A 13,039-nucleotide genomic window follows, 5' to 3' on the forward strand; every position below is an offset into this window, starting at 1 on the left:
GGTTTTTCCATAACTTGTTTCTTTTGAGCTCCGCAGATGGAAAGCTCTGTTAGTTTAACTGGTGGCAGGCATGTCTGCCTTTGACTCCTTTCATTTTTCTTTATTTTGTATCCTTTTTCTTTGGGAGTTCTGAGATTTTTTAAAATTTTTTCCAAGTTGTGCTCATCAAAGACTGACATTTCTAGAGCATGGTAGGTGCCTAACGCCAGTCAGGAGAAGAATTCATCATCAGAAATTAGAGCAGAAAGAACTGTCTGATGAGAGACTGAATTAGGAGGAACTGTCTTTTAATAAGAGTCAAAGGTCCTTCTAAGATAATTCATAGTGATTTTTGAAGGGCATCAAATTCCACCCTTTGGCTTTACTCCTCTACCTCTTATAGTGCTCCTCACATACCGTATATTACATGTATTTGCCCTGTTTCTTCCTTCCCTTCCTCCCACTCTTCCCTGCCTCCCTACATTCCTCCTTTTCTTTCCTATCAAAGATTTCCATGAAAGACAATAGTTGTTAGGGAAATGTAAAACTTTCTTATTCATTAAAATATTACAACTTAAACATTTTTCATGTCTATTTTTTTTTTCCCCCAGAGAAAGGAAAACAGCTTTTTCCTGCTTTCGGGCATGAAGCAGGTCACAATTCAATTGGACGTGGTAATAGCTCTCCACTTGCTCTTCACCTGGTGCCATGGAGGTACAGTATTTGGCACATCTTTTGTTCAACAAATAGGTTATCAAGTGATTGTTATTTTCAGTTATTCTGCCAGACTCATTGAAGAATATGAAAATTATCAAATTAGGAAAATTATATATACATAAAATATATATAGAACAAAATAAAAGTGGTCTAACCTTCCTCCAAGTGCAGGATTTCTTTCCTAAATATCCCTAATGAACAGCCCGTGATGTTAAATAGGAGGCTATTATGTGAGTGGGCATATTCTATTTTTTAATTCTAATATATTATTTTATTTATAACTGTTATATGACCAATCAAGTGTTTGAATTTAATTCAATTCTATGAACCATTTATTGATGGTCACTTTGTGTCAGGCTCTTGTGGTAGTCTTTCATTCCTCACAAAACCCATGCACTCCTACTATGTGCTATTATTATTCCTGTCTCCTAATCCACACAAACTTCTGGTCTTCTTCAGGAGACCAGAGTCCTATGAGACAGGCATAGGTGATCTTGAGGAATCCAAGAAGGGGATCTTCAGAAGTTCAGCAGGGCAACAGCTGGCACTTGGAAGTTTCTCTTAGGAATAATAGTGTCTGGGGCAAGTGGCAAGGATTTAGTTACTGGGTGACAACACCAAGGCAGAGTTCTTGGCCTTGAATGAAGTTTTGCTGACCCAATTATTCAAAGTAATGACCTCAACTATAGGTTGGGACACAATTATGTTGGAGCTATAGATGTAACCCCATCAACAGAACTAGATCCCCCCACTCACCCAGCAGGATGACATTAGACACTTCCAGAGTCAGATGGACAGCTCTCTTAGAAGATTTGGAGAAGATACAACACCTGCTCTTTCTCAGCTTCTTGAAATAGGCAAACAAGAAGTAGGATTTCTTTTTATACATTCAAGTGATAAGTAAAGAACATAGAGAACAATTTTCTGATTTCCACTGAAATGTTATTAATTTCTCTAATAACCTTATTTAAAAGAGAAATTGACATTTTTGTATAACTTATCCAATCAATGTTGACCTCTGTGGATCACTGGATTCTTTTTTTCTTCCATATTCTTCCTTTTTTGGGGAGCGGGGTACTGGGGATTGAATTCAGGGGTACCTGACCACTGAGCCACATCCCCAGCCCTATTTTGTATTTTATTTAGAGACAGAGTTTCACTGAATTGCTTATCTCCTCGCTTTTGCTGAGGCTGGCTTTGAACTTGTGATCCTCCTGCCTCAGCCTCCTGAGCCGCTGGGATTACAGGTGTGTGTGCACGCCACTGAGCCCAGCAACCATTGGTCATTTTGAAATATGGAACTTGTGCGCCACTATGCCTGGCTTTTTTTCCCCATATTCTGAAAAACCATTGATTTACTAATTCACTCCTGAATGTTGTGAAACCCAATGGTCCTGTGTTTCTGGGGTTTTTCTTTCTTCCATTTTATGAAAATGAGGGCATCTGGCTAAATCTGAAGTTTTTAAGAGTTCTGACATTTTTAATGTATTCTCAACATGGTTTCATGGTACTATGAACACATTTCTTTAAGGTGCTGTTGTCTAAACTTGAATTTTTTAATTTACTTAAGGTAATCAGATATTTCCTTAAAACTTCTTCTGCATGTCTTTGGTTTCAATTCCCTATTGATGAAAGAATTTTTTTTGGTGGGGTGGGATACCGGGGATTGAACTCAGGGGCACTCGACTACTGAGCCATATCCCCAGCCCTATTTTGTATTGTATTAGAGACAGGGTCTCACTGAGTTGCTTAGCACCTCACTAAATTGCCGAGGCTGGCTTTGAACTAGTTATCCTCCTGCCTCTGCCTCCCGAGCCAATGTGATTACAGGAGTGCGCCACTGTGCCTGGCCCTGATGACAGAATTATTTTTTCTCACTACTTCAACATTTAAATATTTATAATGTGTATGTAAATATTTATTTCACAAATGTAAATAGTCAACTACATTTATATTATATAACAAGTTCATTCTTTAAGCTTTGTGTTCTAAGGATAAAGGTCTTTTAAAATCAAACATTGACCTTTAATTATCACTCTTTTGATAAGATTTAAAGAGATTTTAATGCAGTATTTCAGGAAAAGCCGATAATAAATTTCACAGAATCTCTGCTGTTTTTCTTGATATGAATTTCATTTCAGTAATATTGCATTTCATTGTCATTTGACTCTATAAAAACTACCTTACTCTTTGTGTGTGTGTGTGTGGTGCTGGGGATCTGTCCAGGCCTTGAGCATGCTAGGCAAGTGTTCCACCACTGAGTTACACCCCAAACCAATGACTTTACTTAGTTTTGATTACAAAAGTCATATGTTCATTATGTAATTTTTAAGATGCAGATATATACAATTTTAAGATGAAAAAAATCAGAGGTTATTGTTGTTAATATATTTGTGCGTTTCTCTTTAATTCACACATTTATTTACTTATTTTTAACATTGAGTCTATATTAAATATGTTGTTTTGCAACCTTCTTTTTAATTTAACAATATATTGTGAACATTTTCCATATTATTAAATTAAAAATAAATGTTATATGGTTATTAAGCACTGAATTTTTATCATTTGCAAGAATATGGTTTTAATCATCATATTCATAATTTTCTGATAAAATAGCTTTTATCTATAAAAAGAACAAGAGATTGGTTGAGTAGCTTTAGAATGGGGTTCAGATTCTTTAGTGCCCAGTGTTTATTCTAATCTTACTTTTAAAAAGTGATACAGCTTTGGGGCCGGGGTTGTGACTCTGTGGTAGAGCACTCGCCTAGCATGTGTGAGGCACTGGGTTCTCTCCCAGCACCACATAAAAATAAAAAACAAAATAAAATAAAGGTATTTTTGTCCATCTACAACTAAAATATATTTTTAAAATGTGACATAGCTTCAAAATGCCTCAGTTCTCCTTGATAAAACAGGGGAGCTCATTTGATTTGCTCTTTATAGAGAAGCCAAAGGACTAGCTGTAGTCTTATGTCATGCTGCTGAGCACCAACAGGAGCACAGGGAATAAATTAATTGACAAAAGTATTTTCCAATAGAAATCACTTAACTAGGGAAAAATAAATTTAAAGTGCAATAGCATATTATTCTGGGTCTCTTGTTGTAATATTTCTTGTACAGCTAATTTATTATTTTATCTGTTTGTTTTCAGGAATTACAAATATACGCTGCTCTGGCCACCTCTGGGTAGAGCCAGCCACGGTTGTTAAGATGGGTGTAAATATCTCTATATATTGCCAAGCAGACATTAAGAACTGCCAACCAAGAAGACTTAATTTTTATAAAAATGGCATAAAAGAAAGATCTCCAATCACAAGGATTAACAACACAAGAGCTCGGCTTTGGTACAAAAACTTTCTGGACCCACATGCATCTATGTACTGCACTGCTGAATGTCCTGGACGTGTTCAAGAGACACTGATATGTGGAGAAGATGTTTTTTCTGGGTGTAAGTGTTGGGGCACATTCACAAACAAACCCAAACTAGTCTAATAATGCACTGGTAATTGCTAGGCTTATCTGAAAACAGGCAAATTGACATAGTTCACCTCTTAGATGGGCTTAATAATGGAGCTTTTAATGCAAACATCTCCAGGGTCAGGTTAGTGAACTGTAAGTTAAGGAAGCTGGTAGGATCTGTGCGGAGAAGACGGCCTGTGGACTGGGTACGACCCTTGCCAGATCCAGCCTTCATGGGGATCCAGTATGCCTGGATCTTTTGACTCTCCAAAGGAAGGCAAAAATATGAATGTTTAATACAAACTCTCCAAATTCTAAAATATTGAGAAAGCATTCAAAACACAATGATTTTCACCATCAGCCTGGCCAGATAGGGCATATGTGAAAGTTAGTGCCTCAGATTTAAAATGTTCCCCTTTTCATCTTTTTCTCACTTATGCTTTTCATTCATTTCCAAGCTAACATAAATACCCTTGAAGAAGATACCATTCAAATATTTTGAGGCCAAGATTCACAAACTAGCTTTGTGTTATTATCATATTCCTTATATTCTGTGTAACCTTGGGCAATTTGCTTAACCATATGAACTTCAGTTGCTTGTTTGTAAGATGAAGCTAGTTTTACTAGCTGTGTTAAGTACTAAGTTTCAATAATTTACTTAAATGCATATTATAAAATTTATGTAAACACCAGTGCCTAAATCCTTAAAAATGTACCTTGGGGTGGAGGGGAATACCAGAAATTGAACTCAGGGGCACTCACCCACTGAGCTGCATCCCCAGCCCTATTTTGTATTTTTTTTTAATATTTATTTTTTACTTGTAGTTGGACACAATACCTTTATTTATCTAGTTATTTTTATGTGGTGCTGAGGATCAAACCCAGGGCCTTGCATGTGCTAGGTGAGCGCTCTACCACTGAGCCACAACCCCAGCCCCCTATTTTGTATTTTATTTAGAGACAGGATCTCAGTAAGTCGCGTAGTGCCTCTCAGTTGCTGAGGCTGGCTTTGAACTTGAGATCCTTCTGCCTCCACCTCCTGAGCAGCTGAGATTATGCCACCATGCCCAGCAAAAATGTGACTTTTTGATATAATGTAGGTAGTAGCTCATACAACCCCCTGCTTCTAATCCCATTACCCCTATCATGAATCACTGTTTGTTGCTGTGATTATTAAGAAAAAATTTAGTCAAGTTAATCTGAAAAATATATGCCAATTTAAGTTGTGTTCATAGTATTCTAAAAGTTTTGAAGTTACTGCAGTAAGATGAGCTGACTTATATAATTATATAATACTTTGTTCTTGGTTCTACTATTATGAAGGATACATCAGATCAGCAGTGTTTTTTAATCCAGACATTTTCTATAGAGAATGTTGCCCATTGTCAGTGAAAGATAAGGGCTTTGGGGGTTTTGCCATGTTCCTATCCTCCATGCTTTTGAGAATCAGATCTGAGTTCTTGCTTTCTCCTACCCTCTGCTCGCTCCTCAACTAACAAGAGCCAGACCAGTGGCCTCCACATGAGGTCATTGCAGAGTACCAATATGGCCTCCACTGCAGCTGCCCGAAAAGCAGGAGGCTTCTTCATTCTGTAATGAGGCCATTGAGCTGCTTAATTCTGGGCAGCAATCTTGCCTGCTTCTCAAATGAGAACTATGGGAAAACATGCAGAAGAATTGAGGAAGGGAAGTTTTGGAATCAAATAACGAAGATGGTAAATATATGCCTTAAACTAATGCCTCGCACATGTGAAGTTTGCCCTAAATTGTGGAAATTAAACCACAGGCAGGTACTTTATCTGAGGTATGAAATCTCTTTAGCTTGTCCACATCCTCAGGAAACATAATCAACCCTCAATGCTTCAATACTTCACTATCTATCCTTTGCGGGGCAGGTGTACGAGGTGTACAATTTCTTCAGAGGACAAGAAAGCAACTTCCACAGTTATGGGAAAGAGTTGGTTGTTAGTTCAGGCTAGAGGGGGAAAAAAGGATGTAAACAAGTGTCACTTCTGTTAAAAGACAAAATTTCAACAAATACAGTTTTTTTTAGATCTAATTGGCTTTTGTGATTCATGAAACAAACGGAGCAGGAGCTCATTCTATATAATAGAAAGGTGCTCCACTGGGTGTGACAAAACAATTGATTTTTTATAAAGTGGGAACAAGAAAGCAGAACAAAAAAGGCATGGGGTTGGTTACTATCCTATTACTTCAGATTACTTTCCTCCTAAAGGTTAAAGTGCAGGGAACTTCCTGTCCTGCTTGTTCAGGTTGACTGGGCCTTTTCAGATTGGTTACTGTGAGTCTTCTGTTTTCAGGAAAAAAACCTGATCGCCTGATGCCTTAAAGTTTCAGTTGGATTGTGTGGCACTTAGCACAAGGTCACTCCATTTTGGTTTGGTTTGCTGGGGCTTTGTGTGGGAGCTTAATCCAAAACAACGGCCTCTTACAAATTTAATTTAGCACCCCCCATTCCTGTGTGGGCAGTTTGTGTGACACATTCTCTTAATCACCCCACTAGTCTTGGCTAAGGGGCCTCTGCCCCAAACCCTGGGCACTGTTTCAGGTCAGAGAAGGCCTCCCTTCCTGATGACCTATTTCTACACTTTCATTCTCTGCTGATGGCTCTTTAGAGAGAGCACATCACTCTTTCCATTCATTTCACTGGGGCGCAGGGGGGGTGGTTATAGCTCTTTACATAGATCTCTGGTTATGAGCACGGAAGTACAACTACCAGGTGAGAATTTACAAAAGCTCCCTGGATTGAAGCTGAATGTGCTCTTAGGCTCTGCATTCTTAGCAAACAAAACTTCCTATTTAAGTAGGTCAGAATAAGGCTTTTGAGGGTTTTGTGGCATTCTAGAAATCACGTTGCTTTCACTAAACTATTTGAACACAGGATATTCGTCCTGGGAGCTTTACTATGTCAATTTATCATTACTGTTTTGAACAAAATGATACAATGCACCTTTTTTGAATGAAGACAAACCATAAAAGATAGAAGACAAGTGAGTCATTGCTTTCCTTGAAAGAACATCCACCTATATTTAAAAGTTTCTCTAGTGTATAATTTGTGAAATACAAACTATCACAATTTCCATCATAAGCCATGATCTTAAACACGTAGATTCTTATCTGGGATGAAATGCACACATATTATGGAAACTTTGTTCTAACAGAGCCACACCAATCATAGGATTAAAAAGTTAATGTCTTTTCATTTAAAAATACCAAACCATATACAGTCGTCTCCACTTAATCATTTATTTAAAATTTTAGGCATCTTTGACTGAGATTGTCACTTTTACTTCTTGTTATGGACAAAGAAAGCTCATTTTTACCCAATAAAAACCCTGGAATATTCATGTTTAACATTACTATTAGGTATGAATCATTACTGCACATCAGGCCTGGCCTGTGCCCTCCTTGAATAAGGAATTGCAAGGTACTTTTCTTTTTCTTTTTCTTTTTTTAGCTGTGCTGGGGATGGAACCCAGGGACCTCTGCATGTTAGGCAAGCGCTCTATCACCCCCAGACCTCTTCATTTTAATGGCTTTCATTGACATTTTATTAATCAAGGCATACACTTCATAGAATAAACTTCACTGAGTGCTTTCTATGCTTTAAAATGTGCTCAATGCTAGAAATGCAAAGAGGGAAATCCGAGACCCTGCTTTCAAAAGGAAAGGATCTTTGGCTAGGCTCTGAATGAATAAGAATTCTGGTTGGTGATCAGTGACTGTCCAGATAATAGAGAACAGGTGGGATTAATTGGAAAGAGCATTTAGGCCGTCTCCTTGTGTATTTCAGGATATTTTTTAGAATCTGATTGAACAGCAGATCTGTATTCTTGGTTATTGAATAACCTGGCAATAAGATTTAGCAATCAGCAGATGTGACTCTCATAACTATACTCATAGGCTGTCTGTATGTCGCTTCACATTATCAAAAGCTGGGCTTATTTTTATATGTGTAGAGTTGTCTTTTGCAAAGTTAATTAACCACCGGACATTTATAATCCTGAGCATTCTCTTCATATAGAATGCTGTGGAGACACATAGTCCACAAAATGACATTTGTCTTTTGTGATTGCCCAATCAATGACATTCTGTACCTGAAAGCAGAGGAAATTATTGTAATCAACAAGGAATCACACTGCAAGCAATGTTAAGAATAAGTCATGTTTCCATACCTACTTCCTTTAAAGCTCAAAAAGAACGGAAAGATTTAGTTACCCTACTTGGAACCCAATTTCTCCCCACTGTAATTCAATGTTACAACTCACCTGAATGTTTTGAAGTACTTTGGTATGCTCCTAACAGTTTTTTAAAACTGTAACATCAATTGCATTCATATAGAAAGTTAAAAAAAATTAGATTAGCAAAAACAGAAATACTTAACATCTCCATAATCCCATAATTTTACCAATAACATAATCTCTCTTTAATGATTTGGAATATGTTTTTTGAGTTTCAGTCTTTTTCTCTTTCAAATGAAATCACTATATGAACTATTTTGCAACATGCTTTCTTACTTTATCATATGGTCATTGTGTAACACAGAAGTTGAATTTCAGGTGGGTTCTTTGTCTTGTGAATTTGAAGAATGAAATCCATGGACACAAGGGTGAGAGCAAAGTACAGGATGTATTAGAGTAAGAGAAAGCAGAGCTCCTGAAGAAGGAGGGGTGCCCATGGGTGTCTGTTATCTAGGGATTTTTGTGGGCTTGATCTGTCCCTGTAGGTGATTGGTGGGATATAGGATTTTGGACAGAGGGGCCAATCAACTCTTTTTCTATTTTGTCTTCTTTAGCAAATTTGGAGAAAAGTGATTTCTAAGCCTTAATCAGCACAAGTGTGGGGGTGGGGTCTGTTGGAGCAAGAGGAAGTACTTTTGGAGGTAGGTAATGTCTAAAGCTGTTAAGAAACTGTCCTCGTGGCTAGGAATAACTGGGGTAAGAAGCTTAATTTCTCAATTCTCTCTTCCTCCTTTTCTTCTCTTAGACCCTTTTTCTGACTGATTATGGGTTGCCTATCTTTCTGTTTCAATCACTTAATCAATATATTTCTAATGTCTCCCAAAGGTTCAACCCTTAAATTGTCATTTACATCATTATTTTTGGATGTATTTTTAGGAATATACTATAGCTTATTTATCCCTGTGTTGGAGTATTAATGTAGTTTCCAATACTTTAGGGGCATATTTTTTTTAACCAAATGTTTTTATACATCGGTGAATAATTCATTAAAAGCGCATTCCCTAGATATTATTTCCATTTTTAAAGATTGTGATATGTGAAGTGCCCTCCATAAAGATTGTATCAATTTGTACTCTCACTAGAAGAGCATTAGAAGATTTCCCTGAGTCCATCCCAACACTGTGTATTTACATATTTCAAAATCCTTGCCAGTTGGATAGATCTAAATGATATCTATTATTGTTTTGATTTGCAATGAGGATAGAATTCATATATTTTTATTACTTTATAAGTAACATTCTTGGTAGATGGCTTGCAGGTAAAATGAAAGAGTACATTTGTATTTAAATCTTTGGATATAACTTCAAGTGTACAAGTCTCTATCTTTATTTTTTATGGTTCCCCCAATCTTCCATTTGTCTTGTGCTCTCTGGATAATCAAGTACTCCAGACGGTATTTCCCATGTAGCCACAAACTGAGAGCCATATTTGAAAAGTGGGTATATGATTAGCACTCAATATTTCCATACATCTTTTTTTTTAAACTTGATCTTGGTTACTTATTATTGGATGATACAATTGAAAATTCCAAATGCCATTCTGTAGTTGTTGGAAATGTATAGGCTTCAGAGGGCTGAAGGGCTGAAAAGGTGGCATCAGAACTGGCATTTTTTCCCATCCCTTGGGTTTAGTTTTTCCCTTGTTGGCTTCATTCTTAAGCAGACTTAAGGCAGCTAAAGGACTGTCCACTAAGACAAGATGGCCACCAGCAACTCAGCTCACCTGCTATTCACACAGCAATTTTAAGGCCACTGGGAAGAAAGCTGAACAGAGGTGAATGTAAGAGGAATGGAGAGTGTGAGGGAGAGAGAGGTGGGGGGTGAGATCTGTGAATACTGAACTATTTAAAAACTCTTTTTGATGTGGTCTTGGTGGCAAAATACACATAGCATAAATGCACATTTTTAGCATGTTTAAGTGCCTCTTTTATAATGGCTTTAACAAAAAAGACCCTTGGAGAATTCTGATTGATTCCTGGAGTCATGTGCTCATTTCCAAGGGGCATTCTCATATTAGCCAGCCTAGGTCAAGGTTTTGAGACATGAAATACATTCACATTGTTGTGCAACCATTACCCCACTCTCTTCAGAACTCTCTTCTTGCAAACTGAAACTTTTTCTCCATTAAACAGTAGCTCTCCATACACCCTATCCCAGCCCTTGGCCATCTCCATTCTGCTTATTGTTTCTAATAGTTTGCTCTTCTAAATCCATCATGTAAATGGAATCATAAGGCGATTCTTCTTTTCTCTTTTTTATTTTATTAGTGTTATGTCTTCAAGTTTCATCCATGTTGTAGCATGTGTTGAAATTTCCTTCCTTTTACAGTTCAATATTATGCCATGATATGAACACTGAACTTTTAAAGCAAGTGGGGGAATATGTCCCAGAGGGGGAGATAAGCTGCTTAAGTAGCAGGAAAAAAAAAATTGCAAAGAGCCCTTCCACAAGAGCCTAAGAACAGAGGTTTCAAGGAGGGAGTGACCAAAATGTCAAGTGCTACAGAAGTCAATTTCAATAACAACTGACAAGAGAGAATGGGATTTGGGAAATAGAGTCATTATTGACCTTGGCATCACTGATTTTAATAGAATTGTATGAACTGAGTCCTGATTATTTGGGGCTCAAGAGTAAATGGGAGATGAAGAATAATGGACTGTTTTCAGATGTTTTGCTGTGAAGAGGAGGAGACAGATACAGTGGTAACTGAAGGAATATAGAATTTGGGATAAGATTTTTTTTTAGTGGACAAGGATTGGGGTTAACTTGACCTTGTTGGTATTGCCAAAGGAGCGGGGAACATAGTACAGAAGAGAAGCAATGTTTGATGGCAGAGTGGATTGCAAGGTGAGGTGGATGAAATGAGGAGCAGAGAGTTGCTCAGTGCTGGCTGGCCCAGTTTCCAAAATAAAACAGTTTATCAGCTAACTACTTTGCAAAGAACTTTATGTTTTTTGTGGATGCTCCTAAGTGATACATTTTGTTGCAGATCCACCAGATGCTCCCAAGGAGGTCACCTGTGTCATTTATGAATATTCAGGCAACATGACTTGTACATGGAATACTGGGAAGCTCACCTACATAGACACCAAATACATGGTCTACTTGAAGAGGTAGGTTCCTTCTGAGGGGGTTCACATGTGCAGTTCCATTCCATTCAACCTGCGTTGAGCCTGCGGCAGAGATTCAAGAAATCAACTTCAAACATTAAACATATGCTCTGATTATCCCCATCTTCCTAATTATGATCAAGGAAACTAACAACACCTGTCTTGGGCCATTCATATTTTAATATCTCTGTGGGGCAGTGTATACTCTGACTTTTCTATCCTTTTTATTCATTGGTAGATAACTGGTAGATAGCACCTAATGGCGTAGCTCAGCAAAGCTTTAAATTGGCTTTAATCCTAGCCCCATTCTCCTTTTAGGATTAGGACAATTTACTTGGTTCTCAAATTTGCTAATTTTTTTTTTTTGCGGGGGGGGGGGGTGGTACTGGGACTTAAACCCAGGGGCACTCAACCACTGACCTCAGCCCTATTTTGTATTTTATTTAGAGACAGGTCTCACTGAGTTGCTTAGGGCCTCACTAAGTTACTAAGGCTGGCTTTGAACTCGTAATCCTCCTGCCTCAGCCTCTGAGCTGCTGGAATTACAGGTATGCATCCCTGCACCTAGTACTGATTCTTCAACATGGGATTCAAGTAGAACCTAATGCGTGGGTTTGTTCTAATTATATAAATGGCATTTGGCTTTTAAAGAATGTACACGAGGCCACGTTCATAGTTGGCACTAGATTCACAGATGTTTTTGTCCCCACGACAAAAACTGGGCCAACTAGTACTGAGACGCTACCCAGGGGAATTCCAAAGAGTTCCCCCCAAAAGAAAGGGAATGTCAACTCAGCCCCTGCAGGTTCTTGACACACATTGTAGAAGGAAAGTTCAGGACATAGAGGCACAAGCAGAGATTAGTTCAGGGAAACAAGCAATAGAGCAGGATGCGTGCTGGAGGGGAGAGGGACTACGGGTACTTGGGGTTCAGACGTGCTTTTGTGGTCTCAGGCTTCCTTTTTTAGAGGAAACTTTGTAAATGGTAAGCATGCGTAGTACTGGGGTGGAGTCACCTTAATGAGCTTGACTCTCTAGATCATGGAGCACAGAGCTGGGTATGGTGGTCTGTTTCTTCTCAGAATCTTTAGGTTGACATGATCTAGTTAAGAGCGCTTGGACGTTCCCTTATCATGGGTTTTTAACAGCATCTTTCTCTAGGCTTCTTTTAGTCTAAAAATATATCCTGCAAGCTAACAAGACATATTAGCACTAATTAACTGGACTTAGAATACTCTAAGATTTATTGGACTTTTTAAGTATTCTGGCCTGGAGGAAAAACAGGCCTGGGAGTGAAGGCGAAGACCTTTGTGGAATTTTTAGGTTTAAATGACAGTCCCTCATTCCTTCCCTGTTTGTCTCTGTTCTACCTATCCTTATATCTTCTATCCTACCTCAGTAGTAACCTCCAAATATGAATTTAGTGTCAGTGCAGGCCAATCAGTTTTTCTTAGGGGTGTCCAGAGCATAGGACTTTCCGTTTTAAAACTTGGAAAGTTTTGTGGGCAAACTG

General features: G+C 38.1%; 1 protein-coding gene across 1 annotated transcript in view; it reads left to right on the top strand.

The window, feature by feature from the left end:
• Window positions 1–623: 623 nt before the first annotated feature.
• The window catches only part of Il23r (interleukin 23 receptor), a 59,658-nt gene continuing 47,242 nt past the window's right edge, over window positions 624–13,039 (top strand). The window contains exons 1-3 of the mRNA XM_026410261.2: window positions 624–693; window positions 3,848–4,144; window positions 11,406–11,529. Coding sequence (XP_026266046.2) covers window positions 624–693; window positions 3,848–4,144; window positions 11,406–11,529 — 491 coding nt within the window. The remainder of the gene's footprint in view (window positions 694–3,847; window positions 4,145–11,405; window positions 11,530–13,039) is intronic.

Source organism: Urocitellus parryii, chromosome 11, assembly GCF_045843805.1.
Source record: "Urocitellus parryii isolate mUroPar1 chromosome 11, mUroPar1.hap1, whole genome shotgun sequence".
NCBI lineage: Eukaryota > Metazoa > Chordata > Mammalia > Rodentia > Sciuridae > Urocitellus > Urocitellus parryii.